This window comes from Nyctereutes procyonoides, unplaced genomic scaffold, assembly GCF_905146905.1.
Source record: "Nyctereutes procyonoides isolate TBG_1078 unplaced genomic scaffold, NYPRO_anot_genome, whole genome shotgun sequence".
Classification (NCBI taxonomy): Eukaryota; Metazoa; Chordata; class Mammalia; order Carnivora; family Canidae; genus Nyctereutes; species Nyctereutes procyonoides.
The window spans coordinates 13,573,884-13,593,384 of record NW_026575135.1 but is presented as its reverse complement, the minus strand read 5'-3'; the positions used below and the strand labels follow the sequence as shown (position 1 = coordinate 13,593,384).

Genomic DNA, 19,501 nt, shown 5'->3' with positions numbered 1-19,501 from the left:
TGAATTTATTAAAAGAAGTCTAAGGGGATGCCTGGGTGGCTTAGCAGTTGAGTGTCTGCCTTTTGCTCAGGGCATGATCCCGGGATCCAGGATTGAGTCCCACATCGGGCTCCCTGCATGGAGCCTGCTTCTCCCTCTGCCTGTGTCTCTGCCTCTCTGTGTGTGTGTCTCAAATAAATAAATAAATAAATAAGTAAGTAAGTAAGTAACTAAGTAAGTAACTAAGTAATTTTTTTTTTAAAGGAAGTCTAAGAATGGCCAAATGGCATTCGCTTTGGTCCTCTGTTCTTGAACTTTAAGAAACTTGTAAGTTTTCACACATATAGGTCTAATGCATCTTGAAAATAAAATAAAGCAGAAGTGTGAGTGTGTAACTATTCAAATAATTTCTGGATATAAACAAATTTGAAAGCAATAGTGTGTAGCATATCAATCTAACACATAACAAAAATTCTATCAAATTCTATTATAAGAATAGTTACAAGCCCATTAAACAAGGCATAACAAACTTTTTATATTTATTAATTTTATGTGAACTTGGTCTAAAGATCCTAGTGATATATATTGATATTCTATATGAGTTACACAGAAATAGTTGTGCCATGCTCTGTACACAGGAAAGAATTTAACATGTGTTGAATATCAACAATGTGCTGAGTGCTGGACTCGGCAATTTACATGAATTGCCTCATTTAACACCATACATCTAGAAATTTAGAAACCAGAGTCAAACATGGAGCTCCAAAGGTTATGCACTTTAAACTGTATCATACTGGCTTTAAACTTCACACACACACACACACACAAGCTTGACTAAGGAATTAAAAAAGACAAGCTGATAAAAGCATGCTTCGCTAAGTTTAGAAACAGTGGTTTCAAAACTAATAAAACTGGTTTTTTATTAACCACTGTGTTAATGATGAGCTAAATTATTTTAGGATTTTATTGACAATTTCACTAAATTGTAATGTAAATTCACTAAATGTAATGGTTTTTAATCCATCAGAATCATTGATCTTCTGCAGTTTAATCCCTGCCAGCCAATTCGTAAAGTGGTCGTGTTCTGCCCAGAACCTGAATTAGCCCAGACATTCCATAACTGTAAGTATGTCCTCAGCTGGTACTCCACAACCGGCTTCATACTTCCTTCCCCTACGCCATGAGTCCGCCAACAACGCCCTGTCCTCTCCTTACCCTACCCATTTAGACACAGCCACACTTACAGAGCCACTTCCGAGAGCTGCTGCTTGGTGAGATTCAGGGGGTGATTGAAAGCAGTAATCCCATACTGGCTGGGGTTCTCTCCCTTCTGCAGGTTGGCCCGGAGAATGGCATTGTTGATGACATTCAAGAAAGAGCTGATGGCATGCCAGCCCTTGTTGTTGAACCACACCTAAAATAAAATACACCAGGTACAAAGTAATGCTTCCAAATCCTGCTCCGGATACAATGCCGCATACAATACATAGGCATACATTTGAAGAAATCTGGTCATACACCAAGATAAAACATTATAGTCAGAGAACATGGCAAAGTAGTAACAGCCTCCAGGTATGGAAAGTGCTGACCATACACCCATTTACACCCAACAACATCATGAGCTGAGGGATCCCTGGGTGGCTCAGTGGTTTAGCAACTGCCTTCGGCCCAGGGCCTGATCCTGGAGACCCAGGATCGAATCCCACATCGGGCTCCCTACATGGAGCCTGCTTCTCCCTCCCTGTGTCTCTGCCTCTCTCTCTATGTGTGTGTCTCATGAATAAATAAATAAAACCTTTAAAAAATAAAAAAAAAATTAAAAAAATAAAACATCATGAACTGAAAGTACTTAAGTATTATTGTTCATCAAGAAGCTACTAGAACAGAGGGCCTCACCTTGACATTATTTTTCGTGTCCAGTCCCGTCATGAACCTCCCCAAGTTGCTGAGAAATCGATCTGCAGAACTGTCCTGTGAACAACAGAAACCTGCCTCAGTTGGGATGGTTCACAAGCGAAGGACAATAGGACAGCTCCGTGAAGGGCAACACAGTAACGCTCTGTTCACTGAGGTGAGATTTGAAGCCACTGCATAACTGGCACCCAAGAAACAAGTGACCAGAAATCAAAAGCATTCATAATGCCATGAACCACAAGCTTTGAAAAAATCACAGGGACATTCTGTGACTCAAAGTCCCAAGATGCGGATGTCTGCTTAACCGGGTGGTAAGCATTCTTCAAAGTGGTCCCTTGGCATCCTCCTAAGACCCAGAACTACATTCAGAATGTGCAGGTGCATTGGACATGTGGGGCCTGTGCCTCAAAAGTGGAGATACAGACTCTAGGACTATCACGGATGTCTGTGACCCTGAAATCCATGCCATCTGAGCCCTCATTTTCATTTAATAATGGGAAACCCAAAATACTGAGAAACAAAGTGAGAGCCTACGAGGTCCTACTGCCAGCTTAAAGGAAATAATTCATTTCCTGTTTCACCAGTGATTGTTTTAGATAAGTAGGTGTGAAGCCCAGTTTATTTACCTACTGGCTACATTCATGAAGTGAAATTATTCTGAGAGCTTCTAAGCCTCTGAATTTTATTTTTTGATCTATGTTTTCAGATATTAAACATATACTGAGTAGCTCGGTCTTGGCTGGCACAAGATCTCAGTAAATGCCAATTCAGCTTTGTACTAAAAACGTGTTAAAAATTGTAAGAGGCTAGGTGATTAGATTTACCTGCCAACTGTTCCCACATAGTGGCAACTTTGGGCCTATTTCTCTGACATGTTCTAGGATGGATACCATACCTTCGCCAGCTTCAAGTGCTTCTTCACTTGCTTGATGGCATTATTAACTTCTTGACTTGAAGGAAGTGAATGAGAATTACTGGCACCCAGGGAAAATCCTCCATACCTAAAAGAACAGCGTGACATTAAAATACAGCGGGGCACACGGTACCATTCAGCAGCAGGCCTCACATGAATGTGCGCGTGCTTCAGGTAGGTGAACTGCTTATTCGAAGCAGGACCAAAGTTAGACTCAGATGAAGCTGCATCTTGGCCTCCTCTAGTGAATCCTGGCAATCTCTTAACTCCTTATGCTTACGGCCGAAGTGGGAAGGACCAGCCTGTGACTACACAGTGTGAGATGTCTGAGACATTGAGGAAAGAACGGTCTTTTGTCTCACAGGTGCTCCTCCCACCCTGGATGCCCAGGCCTGCACCTGCGTGTGGGTCTCTGGGTGTCAGGGCAAGCAGATGAGGTGTTAAGGGTGGGACAGTGACCAGAGTAGCCTGGGAGGGCTTAAAGACAGGACATGGCTCTTTCCTAGTGTGAAGGCCACGTAGGGGCCCCCAGCCTGCATCTGCTCTGTGCAGAGTTCTGTAGGTCCTGGTCCTTTGGAAAAAGGCAAAGAGGGAAGGTGGGAAGTGGTGGCAGAGCTAAGTTTTGATGCAGCCATATAAGGCATTTCAGTTTCTGGGAGGTATGAATGGGCTTCCAGGATGGTTCCTTCTTTTCTTCCCTAGTGTCACCTATCCCTTCAAAACCCAGAGAGACAAAGGAGTTCAAACACTGTGAAAACAGACAGCTTTGATGCCTCTTCCTTCATTTGAGACCTTCTTGGCTTCATTCTAAAGGCCTGAAAAATTGTCCTGGAGGCCCCAGGACCCCCCCTCCCCTGGGAATCTGATTTCGGGGGGGGGGGGTATAAACAGAATAAGGTATTTCCCTCACAACACTGTGCTTCCCTGTTAAATCCCTAGAGACCCTCCAAGAAACTGCTGAATTTCCCGAGGGGATCGGAATGCCAAAGATTTCAAAGGTGTCTGAGGCAGCCGCTGAGCACTGAGCAGGAGCACTGAGGTCTAAACAATCCCCACACCCCCACTTCCTGAGATCCCATATACCTAGATCAAAGTCATCCTTCTGAACTACTACTACTACTACTACAGGAGTCCAGACAAAATCCAAGCGAGCACAGAAAGAGATCGGCTTACCTAAATTCATTCACCCAGATCTTGTTCTTTAAACTGCAGAGGACAAAGAAAGAGAAAGCAAAAATCAGTTCAAAGAAACATTGATCCTATTCCTGATGATACAAAAGAAGTTACTCTCTACCCAAGGAGACAAGCCAGGACAGAAAGAATCCCATGATCAGGCTGGTGTAGGGAGGTGGTACCCATGGAAGGACACCCCAGTCACTATGTATTTTCTTCACCCCATCTTAAAACCTTGTTATCTAAAAACTTTATTTCATTTATATGAAATATATGAATAACATGTTGTTTATGTGAAAATTATGACTTGGATGAAACCAATTAAATAACCACCTTACAGACCTAAGATGGGACTAAATTTTTTTTTAATTCTTTTTAAGTAGGCTCTATGCCCATTGTGAGGCTCGAACTCATGACCCTGAGATCAAGAGTCACATGCTCTACCAACTGAGCCTAGCCAGACACCCCAAAACTTTTTATATTAGAGGTAATATGTCAACTATAGAAGACACGGCAAGGTTATGCCTCTTTCTTGGAAACTCACAGTAATTACCGTTCAAGCAAACCCTTGCCATTTAAAGTCACTGAGAACACCTAACAGAGAAGCCCCATAAACCAAAAAGGAAGCCAGAACAAACATTTTCTGGCCATTGAGCAAGTTTTCAATGCTGTGCCCCAATAGCCCTGGAACCTTCATGGCTCTTCCAAGGCTCCACAGCCATGTCAAGCCACTGGGCTGGCCCAGGGCTCGCTTCATAATGCCACATATCGACCATATTATCACACCTTCCATTCATGAGAGGCACTTTCATACGTTAGTGTTATTTAATCTTCACAGTGAAATAATAAGAGCACAATATTATCACGTATTCTACAAATGAAGGCTAAAATTTTTAAAGGATAACTAGTTGATCCTGGTAAAGCAGATATGAAGTAGAATTCAAATTTTAATCCAGATTTATTTTTTATTGACATATAACTGATATAGAACATCTTTAAGGTGTAGAACAGTTTGATTTGATATATTTATATATTGTAATATGATTACCATGGTACCTCCATCATGTCCTATAATCAACTCTTGTTTTCTGGTAAGCGTATTTAAGATCTAGTTTCTTCACAACTTTGAAGTATATAATACAGTATAATCACAATACTGTACATTTGATCTCCAGAATTTTTCTAATGCACAGCCCTGTGTTTATGCCAGGCAGCCTTAACCTTGATGCGGACAACTAAAACTTCATAATATCTTTTCTAGATTTGGAGAAAATCCTAAACTTCCAAAAGCCAACATCAGGCCCAAATCAGATATTTTTCCCCATCACTGCTATTTTTAGATCTTAATTCCCCTAATCAGGATTGAAACAAGCAAGGGCCAAGTTTAGTAAATAATGACCTTTTGGCTATGATCTGCACATAGGTCTTCACCAGATAGTCCGAAATGTTTCTTCCCGTCAGGTTCTGAAGGATGTCTGCAGTGTTCTGTTTTCTCTGTCATCATAGAAAAACCAAGCACAAGTGTCTTTATGGACCATAATTGAAACAGAAAAAAAAAAAAATCAAGAACTACAGTGACACACGTCTCTTAAACATGGAACACAGTGTGACCCGACTCTGCCCACAGGGCCCAGGCACTGCCATCAGCCAAACACAGGGGTCTGGTCCCTTCTGCTCTCAGCATTGGCCACGCACTTATACCAAGCCAAGATGTCCCCTAGGAAATTATTCAGAACTACTAAACAATAGACAGTGGACTAGGATTCTTTATAGTCACAAAGGTTTTTAGGGAGCAGTATCATGGACTATGCACGGTGAATTCTTTTGTTCACTGGAGTTAGACTGATGAATAGATTAGCTGTTATCTTAAGGAGAAGTAACCACACATCTTTCCGTTCTTAAATTGTCCTCACCCTGCAACCGACATACTGATAAAGCAGCAGAGGTGGGTCACAAGCAAGCCTGTTCCTGAAATTTTTCTCAATCAAAAATTTCAGAACTGTTCCTCAACACTCACAATCTTAGAGAATATCGGAGTTTTAAGACCCACAGAAGTTTTATGGGCCAGCCTCCCTAATTTGGAGGCAAGGAAACAGGCCCGGGGGACTGAGTGGCCTGTCCCACGTCACCAGCTCCTCTGTGGCAGAACCACGGATGACACCGGGCCTGTCACAGTGTGTTCTGTTGCATCACCTCAGTGGGAGAGGCCAGACTGTGTCTTCCACTGCGTCTGGCCCACTGAGCAGAGTGTCGTGTTCTGGTTTTAACTCAAACAAGTAAGTAACCTCGGCTCACCTCTCAAAATAGAGAAACAAGCTAAGACCTAGGAACTGTAGACCAAGTCCCTCCCCATCAGAACTCACATGCTTTTTTCTCTGTGATAAGAATTAAAATCAAGACTGAAAGACAACACCCTGACATGACAGGTCAGCCATTCCTTCTTCCCAAGCAGAAGCTTCCCAGCCTGCCCTGCACCACTACCTGCTCAGTCACACAGAGAGCAACTCACCTGTGGGGGAGGCAGGCCCCCTGCACCCAGGGGACACACGGGCAGCATCTTCTTGATTTTGTCACTGCTACACTGGCAGGTGGGTGAGGGATTCTCCATCGTCCAGTTCCCATTTTGGAAGAGGTCTGTGATGGTCTGGGGAACTGGGGCGGTGGTCCACTCCTCCTCCCCCACGGAGCAGGGCACGTCTCTGCAAAGGGAAGATATCAAGGTAGCATCACTCAAGAAGAGGATCTGGCCTTTCCCGTTGGCTCAGGAGCACAGATCAATTGATAACAAACATGCATCTGTCCCCTCACCGTTTTGTTTGATCTCCACCCAGACCCATATACCGGTAACTCATTTTACTCGTTTTACAGTTAAGGACAAAGGAACACAAAGGGATCCTAAATGCCCATATACCAAACTCTGGTCAACCCAATCCACTGGCATCAGGTCTCTTGCCCTTGTGTTCATTCAATGAATATTCACTGAGCATCTACTACGTGCCAGACATTGTTCTGCATATTTGAGAGTCTGGGGTAAACAAGACAAAGTCCCTGCCTTCATAGAGCTTGCATTCCTCTAGAGGAATATGGCAATAAACAAATGTTAGCCAAAAACAAAGTAAGAGGACAGTGAATTGGGGGAAGAGGGACTACTGGCTTCTTCCAAGGCATAAACGATTATAAAGAAGTCAGGAAAGGGCTTGGGGAGAAATAACACTATAAGTAAAGGAAATAGAGTTACAAAGCCCCAAAAAGAAATGAACTTTCCATGTTTGAGGAACAGCAGGAAGGTAGTGGGCTGGGACGGGATGACATAGGAGGGAGAATGTTGGGAGATGAGGGTGGAGGATGGCCAGATGACCCGGCTGGGAAGGAGTCTGCATGTTATGTCCAATGTGCTGTAAATCGGTGGGGAATGGCAAGACTCACTTTATGTTTTAAAATGAGTACAGAATTGGGGTTTGGAGGAGATGTGGGAAGGGTGCTCAGTACATGAAGAGCTAGGTTGTTTGCAAGCATCACAAGGCCTTTATGCCTGACTTGAGCTCCGAATCACTGCGAACCACCAACAAGACCCTTGTCCTCTCAGGTCTTATCTTCTCTACCCGTAAAACAAAAGTACAAAATGACATGTTGAAATAAGGCATTTCTAATATCCCTTCGAGTTGCAAAATTCTACAATCCACAGCCACACTCTTTGTTATTCTCGTATGTACTAAAAATATCAAAAGAACAGATTTGTGGTTTGTGCTCTAGTTCTAAGGAACCATGACTTGATGGAAAAGTCAACATAAGATATGGGGTTTACACTCTAAAAACTTCACAAAATGACTGGCTGTGACAAAGCCCAATGCCACAATCAATGTCCCAGTCAAATTTCCCTCAGTTCTATCCTTTTTGGTAAAAGTTAGAATGTGAACTCAGTAGAAGTCACCAGAATGGGGCCCCTCTGTCACACCACCCCTAACACACACTCAGTGGGGCTCTGTCCCAATGCTGGGGGTCCTCTGATAGTGGGGACCGGACCTCTTTTGTCTCTGGAGGCTTGCCCTGAGCCCATGTTGGCACTTATCTAAGTCCAAACTGCCCAGTGGGCATATAATAACTCCACATCATCACATTCTTCTACCTCGCCTACAAAATTTACAGATTATGTCCAAAGCCATAAGTCTTCTGACTCCAGAGAGGATGTCTCCATGTCCTTTTTCATCATGGTCATCTTATTCTTTAGGAATGGACATTGGCTGCTAGAGCTTCCACCCATTAAACAGTAAGTACCGGCAGATATTTCGTAAATATCCAATAATAAGAGCTAGCAGGTACATGGTGGCTATCTACCTAAATACCTGCTCTGAAACCTTGCATGCCCGGGGACCAGGCTCACTGGTCTGTCCACTGACAAGGTGAGAACCTTCCCCTTAAAACCTAGAATTCGGGCAGCCCGGGTGGCTCAGTGGTTTAGCACTGCCTTCAGCCCAGGGCATGACCCTGGAGACCCGGGATCGAGTCCCACGTGGGGCTCCCTGCATGGAGCCTGCTTCTCCCTCTGCCTGTGTCTCTGCCTCTCTCTCTCTCTCTCTCTCTCTCTCTCTCTCTCTCTCTGTCTCTCATGAATAAATAAATAAAACCTTTAAAAAATAAATAAATAGGGATCCCTGGGTGGCGCAGCGGTTTGGCGCCTGCCTTTGGCCCAGGGCGCGATCCTGGAGACCCGGGATCGAGTCCCACGTCGGGCTCCCGGTGCATGGAGCCTGCTTCTCCCTCTGCCTGTGTCTCTGCCTCTCTCTCTCTCTGTGTGTGTGTGACTATCATAAATAAATAAAAATTAAAAAATAAAAAATAAATAAAATCTAGAATTCAAGTTATTCTTCCTCCAATCTCCCTATACTTTCCCATACTCTCCGTAATTCCTCAGAGTCTATGGTGTAGCTGAGCTAGAACCTCATCCTACCTGAGCCTGAAGTGTCAAATCTGCATAGGCCATGGTTCAGCTCCCTTGGAAACGCACAGTCTTGATGCACAAAGATCTACACACACACACACACACACACACACACACACACACACACACACCATGGCCACTTAGAGACGCATGGGTATTTTACTGCATTTATTCATACTCTGCCTACTTCCTTAAAAAAGATTTTGAAGGAAAACACAAAAATGTGCAACTCCCAAAGAAGAAAATGTCCATTTTTATATACAATAATACAACATCTTTTCAGGCTGGTAAAGTGAAGAAGCTGATAAGCAAAACTGCAAATTATCTATAATGGCAGCCTATCTCTGCTTTTAGGTACAGGAGCCAGCAGAAGGGAAGAAGGAAAAAGCATTTGATCAGTATAAAGTGCTATTTAAATTAAATACTAATCTCTAAAGCAGTAAATGCCTGTAGCGATTTACTCTGCAGGATCCTAGAAAACTTTCCTAGTCGGCTACAATTGTTCCTAGATGGTCTGGTTAGACTACTAGATCAGCTTTTTAAAAATTAAAAAAAAAAAAAATAAAACAGTTCAAAGGACAAATGATACTAGTCACAATATGGCATCTATCACAACTGATAAAGGAAATACAGCAGACATCAAACCAGGTGACCAGCATAACACAAGGCAGCTGTTGAAGTGGCACTCACGGGATTGGATTTCCTTCCATACATCGGGTCCCGAAGCCAGGGTCTCTGGTGAGGGCATTCAAGAGTTCCTGGGTGCTCATGTCCTCAGGAGCGTCGTTACTGTGGGTACATGAGAGGTGGCCAGCTCAGCAATTCATTAAAACCAGGAATTGGGAGGTACAACTGTTTTTCTAAACTGAACACTTCATTAGGCACTTCCTGTGTGCCAAGCTTTCATAACAGAAATGAATAAAATACAAGACCTACCCAAAAGGAGCTGACACTGACAGCATATTTAGGGTCAAGGTAACAGCCCTCTCAAGTGCAGCTTGTGTAAGTTGTAATGAACGGAGTTGTGTAAACATGTGTGCACATGTATATAAACACACGTGTACATTTCTATTTCTTTTCAATTGAAGAAATTCATTAAGGGTCAGTTTTCCAAAAGTGCTTTCACAGTTATCCATGAAATATGAACTAAACAGGAAAGGAACAAGGGGCTAGAGAAAGAGGAATCGATTCACATATTTATGCATTTTGTTTTGTTTTCATTGTTTGTTTTAAAGCTTCCCTTTCATGTCACTGACAGGCTTCCCCATCTAAAGATCTAAAATACTACAAGACTCAAGAAAGCTTCTGCAGAAGGAAGTAGAGAAATTCCTTTGTCCTTTTGTCTGAAAAGAACTGGAGTGTTAAGAGTAGCTGGCATTTCTGTCTAAAGAGCAAATGCTAGTTAGTATCTGTAGCTGCAATGAACACATGCATTGTCCTGTGCACGCAAACAAGCTGGAGGTGGCTGTGACAGTGCCCTGAAGCCCTGGGATTAAACGACAAAATTAAAATCTAGCTACGAAAAGCCAAATACTATATAGCTTCATCACAGATGTTTTACAAGAGTAGATTATTTACGTAACATGCAGATGATGGTTCCGATGGCAGCAGTACAGGAGGAAAGGAGCTCAAAGTGGGAACAGAGGACTGGTCTATTATCTGAGGTTCAATTTGCTGCTGTTCTCTGCATCCAACATTAGTCTGTGGAGGAGCTTTCAAGGGCTGATCAAGGCCACTCCACTGAGCGATCCCGGGGTCCACCTCCCCTTGGCCCTCAGTAGCACAAACACCCTTGGTCAGCCTGAGCTCTCTTCTCTCCCGGGGCGCAGGAGGCAGACACATACCTGACAAATGTGTACTGTTCGTTGTACATCCAGGGCTGAAGTTCCAGGCTGGGGTACTTGCCAAAGGGGGGCACAATCAGGCTGAACACCAGAGCAATGCAGACAAACACAGCTGGCAGGACGATCTACGACCAGGGCACAGAGGGGAAAGGAAATTACAAACCAAGGGCAAATGTTAGGAAACAAGGCATGGGGCAAGACCCTACGCGCCCAGCTAGCCTCCTGGACCAGCCAGCACGCAAACAAGCATTATGGGCCCCAGACAAAGCTCCACCAAGGCACTCATGGAAGCTGGGAAGCAGCAGATGCTGAAAATGAAACCCCTTCCCTCTGGGGCATTTCTGGAGGCTGACAGCACGAGGCCCGAGGCCGTGGCCACCTAGCAGAGGCACCCAGCTAAAAACCCTACAGAGTGCACAGGGATCACATGTCAGGGTGACTCAGAACAAGGGGTCCTGCCCCCTTCCCTCTGGAGACCTGAGGAAGACCCCATCAAGGGCTGTGAGCCCAGCTCAGCTCAGAGAAAGGCCGAGACAACCAGCCCTGCACCAGGAGCCTGAAGACCTGAAGCCTGCCTCCATCTCTACTACGATCTCTACCCATGTGAAGTCACTTCTGTGGCCTCAGTAGTCTCACTTGGAATCTGCAGACCAAGATGGAATGACCCAGTCAGATCCCATGCTCTGAAAGGAACAGCAGCCACTGTCACCAGGTAATGGCCTCAAAAAGCATAATTACCTTAGTCCTTCTTTATGGGAAAATACTAGGTGACAATTACCTCATTTCCTTATCGTTACAACCCTAACTAGTAGTAACATTATCACCAATCAACAAACAAGGGAATTGAGCTCAGAGAGACTAAGGAACTTGCCCAAGGTCACACAGCCAATAAGTAGCAGCCCCAGAATTCCAAACCAGGTCTGTGTGCTCCAAACTCAGACTCTCTGCATTACCCACTTGGTCTGTGGGGAAGACTCTGCACATGCTTGCTCTGTACTTCTTGATTTTAGAGAGTGGGATCATTTTATCCCTTCTGATCAAGCCACTGAGCATGCAAACACTGACATGCAGGCAACACTGTAATGAGTCTTCTCTGTCCATTTTTTTCTGACCTCTCTGGCTACCTTTTTGTCAATTTGCAGCTAAGCATCAATTTAGAGAAAAATCACGTTTCCAATAAGTTTATATATCAAGTGCATCTGGATGTATCATTTCTCAGCTTATGATAGCTGAATTTGCCCAGCCAATTTTTCTAAACTCAGTCCTTGTTAGGCTATCCTCTGCAATAAAACTCACACGTGTGCACATACACACACACACACACACACACACACACACACACACACACACACAGAGCACTCCTTAACGACAGGCCCCTTCTAAGCATTTATTTCAATCCACATAACAACCCTATGTCATAGGTACATCATCTTCATTCTAAAGATGAGGACATGGAGGCACAGAGAAGTCACTTGCCCACAGATGTGTGAGTGGCAAGAAGCAGGACTGGGATTGAAATACAGAGAGTTGGGCGGGCTCCAGCCTCCACCTCGTCACCATGACCCTCTCCTGCCTTCGCTGGTCAGGAGCCCGCAGCCCACCCCTGAAGCCAGAGGCACCGGCCCAGAGCAGCACTTCACCTGAGCAAAGAATCCCTTCCGACTCCGTCTGGCAATCAGCAGCCTCTTCCACAGAAGTGCCACAAACTGCTGCTGTGTGAGCTTCCAGCCCTTGACCTGGTAGGAGCCTTTGCCATCCATCCCGCTGAGCAGGTCTGTTTCTCTGGATTCTGCAAGAAGCCAACACTGAAGGTTACCTACTATCTTAGGCAGTTTAGACATCACCACACTCCTCCTTCCAGCATCCTCAGCAACCATCTTGCATGCTTGTGTTTGAAAGTAACAGTCTCGGGCACCTGGGTGGCTTAGTCAGTTGAGCATCTGCCTTTGGCTCAGGTCATGATCCTAGGGTCCTGGGATCAAGTCCCACATTGGGCTCCCTGCTCAGTGGGGAGTCTGCTTCTCCCTCTGCCCTTCCTCACTGCTCATGATCTCTCAATTATTCTCTTTTTCTCAAATAAATAAAGTCTTAAAAAAAATAAATTAAGTCTCTCAGAAGTAAAGGCTTTCAGGACAAATCAATGTCCAAGGAAATGTTAGGACTACAGATGCCCAACAGCAGCAGTTTCTGCCTTCCAGCTCTATCTGATGAGTGTGGAAAATGAAGGTGCCTTGAGACAACTGAAGAGAAATGTTCACACATAACTGTCGTATATCAAGTCATTCAGATGAACCAAGTCATCCTCAATTTCTTATAGAATATTCTATGAAACAGGCCATGCATTTAGGCTGACATGATTGAGAAAATACAATGCTGATTTGTCTACCATCTATTATTTTGGTAAAAGGTGGACACATTGAAATGATCCAGGTACTGACAATGTCTGAAATCCGGGAAAACAGGAGGGCCACACTCTCATATGAACTGGAAGAATGGGAGAGCCAAAAAGGTTTCTGTTCCTCAAAGTTGTATAAAAATCCTTGTCTTAAACTAATAATTTCTAACTGAGGTGCTTTAACATCTTACTAATATTTGCTTGACTTCCTGCCTCCCCTTCTCCATCCCAGTCAAACGTACAAGGACACACTCATCCAGAATATCTAAGTCTAAGGTACAGATAACCCTAAAAGCTGACTTCATTCAAAATCATTCATCCATTCAAAGAATATTTACTTAACAATTAAACACCTAATGTATGCAAGAAAGTCGGTCTCCACAGAAGAGGTAATAGATGGATTCAGAGGATTGAGGGACCATCCTTTATTATGTGTCTCAAGTGAGAGATCTCAACTCAGTGAAGAAAGTGATGAGGATGGGCTCTTTCAGGTCTGATGGTCTGCCTAATGCTGGAAAAGAGAAGGCAGCTTTTCTCATCTTCCCACTTCCCTTTGGGCCCTGTAGGCATCTATCATCCTGGGCTCAAGGGCCTCCAAAGGAAACACAGGAGTACCCAAGACAGAAATTCATTTTCAAGGAACGGAACACAGATCTTGGCCGAACAGACCTGGATCTACATCAGAATCATTAGGATCAATGGCATCATCTTCAGTGAATGGGCGAAGACAGCTCTGCTTGTCCCCAAAGGCCCGTCTGTTTCGTCTTGCTGGCAAGGTGCCGTCTGAAGGCAAAAGGAAAGAATTCCACATTTTCTTTTACTTGTAACAAAACAAGCCCTTCTCATCTGTCACAAATGTATACACTAAAAATAAGAATGGGATAAAACAAGTCAAAGGGAAACGCAGAACTCTGGTGAGCTAAGGCGGCCTACAGGGGGGGCACTGCCCAGAGGGTGTGCAGCTCCCCCGGAGGGTTACCTGAGGTCTCAGCATCCACCCCACTCTCTTCAGCCACTTTGAGAAATATCTGAAAAACAGGAGTGAGAATATTATAAGCACCACGTTATGAGAGCAACCATCACCGCCATGATTATTACATTACTGAGTGGCTTGTTAGCCCCTAAAGACAAAAAGTAAAAGCTTCATTTATTTGTAACACTTTGCCAGTCACTTGGGAGTGAAGGCATTTTTAACCAGAGAGCATTTCCTCGGTAGTGAGAACTATCAATCGGGACAATCATTTTCAAATTAAAGGTATGACATTAGAACACCACAGAAGTAATTTGTTCTGAACCTAAAAGGAGCAGGTTACATGGCTTCTTCTAGGTCTACGGCTCCTAATCTTTGAGAAGCCTAGCACCGTGATAAGTCATCCAAGACAGAATGAATCAAAAGATGATGGGTCCTCATTGCTAGAAATATTATGTCAGGGATTCAAACATCGTAAGAGAATGTGAACTAGCCAATGATTTCTAAACCCTGACCTATATAGTCCACGGCCTGGAAACTGTGTAATAAAAGCACAGGCATTAAGGCCTTACCTCCAGAAATTCTGATTCAGAGACCCTGATGCTGACTGAGGCTTGGAATTTTTATTGTCAACAATATCCCCGATGATTTTTTGGCATGGTCAAGCTTGGGGACCACTGGGCCAGACAACTTTTGTATCCTTCCCAGCCCTCCAGGTCTGTGGTGTTGTGATCTCTAAAGGGAGGTGCTGCTACACAGGAAAGGAAGCGTGGGCTTTTTAGCCCAAACCCTTGATTCTGAATCCTAGCTTGGCATCCCTGAGTGCCCAGTTTTTCATCTTATGGGGATTAAGTTACAACTTTTTTTTTTTTAAGATTTTATTTAAAGAGACAGAGTGTGCATGAATCAGGGAAGGGGCAGAGGGAGAGAGAAAGAGAGAGAGAGTGAGAGAGAGAGAGAATCCCAAGCAGACTTTGTGCTGAGCATGGAGCCTGACACAGGGCTCAATGTCACGACCCTGAGATCATGACCTGAGCCAATACCAAGAGTTGGATGCTTAACTGGCTGAGTCACCCAGGAGCCCCCACAATAATTAAAACAACAGCAAAAAACCCCACACACACCCAGTTCAGCGCTAGGCACACACAGATTTTCCATAAATGCTGGCTATTTCCTATGTATGGCCATGACACAGCCACATCAGGGAGCAATTCTTTTTTTTTTTTTTTTCTTTTTTAAAGATTTATTTATTTATTTATGATAGACATAGAGAGAGAGAGAGGCAGAGACACAGGCAGAGGGAGAAGCAGGCTCCATGCCGGGAGCCCGACGTGGGACTCGATCCCGGGACTCCAGGATCACGCCCTGGGCCAAAGGCAGGCGCTAAACGGCTGAGCCACCCAGGGATCCCTCAGGGAGCAATCCTAATAAAGCTCTCCTGTTGTCTCCCACAACTGTAAAGGGTTAACTGTGACCAATAATACCCTAATATCAATGACCGAAGGATAAAATGACCAGCTCCATGGTAATCCTATTCCCATGAGGGTAAAGCAGGCTGCCCGTCTAGCCTTAGGACTGGGAGACCTGCTACACCCTGAAGTCACATAACTTACTTCTTCCAGGGTCGTCTCCGAGATGCCGTAACTAGAGATGCCGAGGTCTGAGAGCCGGTCATCAATCTCATGGAAAAGTTCTACGAAGGCCCCCTCTTTGGCAGCTTCGTAGGGCAGCACGTAAGTCAGCTCATGCCCAATGTCTTCCACCAGCCGGGCCTCAGCCACATGCTTCCTGATGAGGTTGGAGATAGCAGAGACATCTGTAGGGACCAAAGCACAAAGACAGTTCAGCCAGCTCAGAGGCCCCCCACTCAGGACCAGCCATGTCTCACCTTCTCCCTTTGCCTACTCCTCAGAAGCCAGCTGCCCACACAGGATACGTGTCCCAGATACTTGTGTGTCTCTGGCCTGAGAGTTCCTGGGGGCAAGGGCTAGGTCTTATTGACCTTTGTATCACCAAAGTCAGGAACACTGTAGGTTCTCAGTATATCGTGGGTGGCTGGGTGGGTGGAAAGAAGGATGGAGGGCGGATGGGCGAGTGAAAGGACGGAAGACTCTGAGGTTGAAAGTCTTGTGTCTATGGCCTAAACTCTAGGATTCTTCAACAGAGAACCTGAGTGGAAGGAAAGTTAAAGGATTCTTCACCTTTCCCTAACCTTCTAAAGGAGACTCCTGCTATTTACATCAATAAAAGGTTAATCAAATAGTTCATGGAAGGAGACATCTCCCTGGAAAAAGCCAGTGGTTAGAACTGGGCCTAGATGGACACAGTAAAGGCTTCTGCTCCATACATGTTACTGGGGACACTGGCGTCATATATATACCTCCAGAGGAAGACCCAGGAGGCTGCTCTCCATCTCCGGGGCTCTCACTCTCCTTAGCTACTTAGATCCAATCCCTCCCATGGCTGGGTCCTCAGCTCCTCATCCCTGGTCTCCAGCGTCAGGCCAGATCCATTCCCCAGGAGATCCCCCACCCCCAATCACGTCAGCCTCTCGGGGACACTGCCCTGCCGGCTCCCAGCCCAAGCCCCAGGCTCCCCAGCAAGCAGTAAGCCAATCTGCCACCAAGCGGCACCCTCTCCCAGCCCCCCGGCCCCAGCCCAGCAGCAAACCTTGAGTCAGCGCCACCAGCCTCTGCACCTGTCCTCCTCTGCCTCCACTCTGCCCAGCTGGGGGAAGCTCAGGCACCACCTGAATAAGAAACCCCAGAGTCCTTACCGATGGTCAGCGTGTCACTTTCATGGTCGCTGCCCAGGCCAGCATCAGAACTGCTCTGAGAAACACTGTCCTCCTGATGGCAAAGAAGGAGGTGAGAATGGGTCAGGGACCGAGCAAGGTACAGCCGCCAGCACCTTCGCCAGGGAGGGCTTCCATGAGGCTCTACGGTGTGAGAACTGCAAAGGCTCCTCTGGGGAGCCAACTGTGGGCAGCCATGGCTTCTGAAGCCACTGTCTGACACGTGTGTGCCGTGTGGACGGGAGGTCAGCGAGCAGAGCTGTCAACGGGAACGGGGCCGGCCAGGAATGCCGTCACCAGGCACTGGCTGACCTTCCTAGGCATGGGATTTGCCTATTTTTTCTAAATTTTTTATTTTCTTTTATTTATTATTTATTTATTTATTTATTTATTTATTTTGTCTGGCTCAGTGCTTCTCAGGCCTTGATTTATCTTGATCCACCAGGGGACCTTGTTAAAATGCAGAGTCTGACTTAGTGAGTCTGAATTGGGCCCCCATTTCTGCATTTCTAAAAAGCTCCCAAATAATCCCAGGGCTGCTGGCCCTCAGACCACACCTTGAGTAGCCAGGCACTGGTTAAAAGGTAAACAAGCAGATGGGAATTGAAGGTCGGGATGTAAATGTTTTAGGTGCCACTGGTTTCAGCCGATGAATCTTCGGCATGTGCTGCGGAACATAGGAAAACCTACCTGGTTATTGGGCTCTGGTCCCACCTCTGTTATTTACCTGCTGCTCAGTGACCTACAAGTCTCACTTCCCTAATCTGGGATAACAAACACAATACCAGCCTCCCACTATAGCCCTGCACTTTGAAATGATGAAAGTCCAAAAAAAAAAAAAGTTTATAAATGATAACAATGCTAAGAAAAATTAACTATTACTGCTTATTTTCTTTTATGCCCAGAATCGGCTAGAGTTGAATGCCTGGCATGAATTCAGTGTTCAATGAATATTTGTTGTTTTGTAGTTTAAAAGTTAAGATCAATGAGATTTAAAGATAACGAGCAGGAGTTGGCAGGGCATTTTGCAGCTACGGCTCCTCACTGCTGGCAAGTCTTTTTTCTTCATTATTATAAAGTCCTCTAAGAACCTTCTCTATCCACTGTGCCTCCCCAGGACGAAGGAAGCGGGATTCAACCAAACTCGCACTGCGGGAACAAAAGTGTCCTGAGCTTTCCACATAGGAAGTGTGATGGGATTCCCAAGGGACCATAGTGCAGGGAGAGTGGAGTGGAGGTGGACAAGCCACTCACAGCCACCAAGTCCTGACTCCCTGGACCCAGCACCAGCCCAGCACTGAAAGTACAGCTCACCTTTTTCAGGTATGACACAGTGCTACTGCTGTTTCTGCAGGAACTGAGGGAGGATTCCACATCCTTCTTGACCAGGGTCAGGTAGTAGCCTGTTCCCAGCTGGTTCTTCAGAAACAGGGAGGAGCCTACGCAGCACAGCTTCCCATGGGAGATGATGGCAATCCTGTCCCCCAGGATGTCTGCTTCATCCATGTGGTGTGTAGAGAGAATAATGGTGCGACCTGCCAGACACAAACACAAGGACACGGGACAAGTGAGGCCTACTGATTCTCGTTGATTGAATCAGCTGGAACTACCAAGCTGTAGAACCAAGGCAGAAAACCCTGGAAGCCTGTGTGGGAATGCTATCCTCACAGAAATCAGAACGGGAACATTTACTTGGGAATTTGCTACATGCCAGGCAGTGTGCTAGGTGGTCTGCAAGCATTCTCACTTGACTTAATTTTCTATGAGGCAGGCACTACTGTTATAAGGAAAGGAACTGAGATAAGTTAAATGACTTTTCCAAGGTCTCGGGGCCAGCTGGAACTGGCTCTGAAGTCCATGCCCCTCATTCACTCAACTACTCTTTCAACAAACACATATAGTGTCCCATGTTGGGAGAGAGATGAACAACGACAGAGGCTCTGCTCTCAGCAGTTGGTCTAGAGCGGAACACAGTTACAATAGAGATGTCCAAGTTCTATGCTAGAGGCAGCTCTGGGGACCATGCCCCTTCTCCCCATTTCTCTTCTGGCCCACCCCTAGATAATGAGGCATGATGTTAAGTGTCTTGTAAAGCAGGCCTTCCTTCCATAACTGCACCATGGGTGAGCACAGAGCTTTAAGAAAAGGAGTCCCACATTTTCCTTGAGAAGCAATTCTGCTGCTGTCAAGAACAGCCATGAGCCACCGCCACAGCCATACTTCTCAAGAGCCTCTCCATTCCTCCCTCCCTCGAAGTAAGCACACATCAGCCACCTTGTCGATATTTGAGCAGTAGCTCCCATATTCCCCTACGGGAGTAAGGGTCCACGCCGGCTGTGGGCTCATCCAGAATGACAACCTTGGATCCCCCAACAAAGGCCAAAGCCACAGACAGCTTTCTCTTCATTCCACCTGTGAGGGAGAGAGAGTGAGAGAGATGTTCCAGGACCGGCCCCAGACAGCAAAGGCAGAGGCACTGAGAGACAAATGGAGACACCCCCCTGGGGACAAGCTAGGGACACGTTTCTGACCTACCCACTCACCCCCACAATAGAACACTGGACCAGCTATTGTTTCTCC

General features: G+C 45.5%; 1 protein-coding gene across 1 annotated transcript in view; it reads right to left on the bottom strand.

The window, feature by feature from the left end:
- The window catches only part of ABCA1 (ATP binding cassette subfamily A member 1), a 126,196-nt gene that overhangs the window by 17,434 nt on the left and 89,261 nt on the right, over nt 1-19,501 (bottom strand). Inside the window, 15 exon segments of the mRNA XM_055301648.1 lie at nt 1,224-1,393; nt 1,876-1,950; nt 2,789-2,894; nt 3,980-4,012; nt 5,379-5,473; nt 6,489-6,678; nt 9,609-9,707; nt 10,763-10,887; nt 12,403-12,551; nt 13,827-13,940; nt 14,137-14,185; nt 15,741-15,943; nt 16,904-16,976; nt 18,236-18,456; nt 19,196-19,333. Of these exon segments, the coding sequence (XP_055157623.1) occupies nt 1,224-1,393; nt 1,876-1,950; nt 2,789-2,894; nt 3,980-4,012; nt 5,379-5,473; nt 6,489-6,678; nt 9,609-9,707; nt 10,763-10,887; nt 12,403-12,551; nt 13,827-13,940; nt 14,137-14,185; nt 15,741-15,943; nt 16,904-16,976; nt 18,236-18,456; nt 19,196-19,333 (1,840 nt within the window).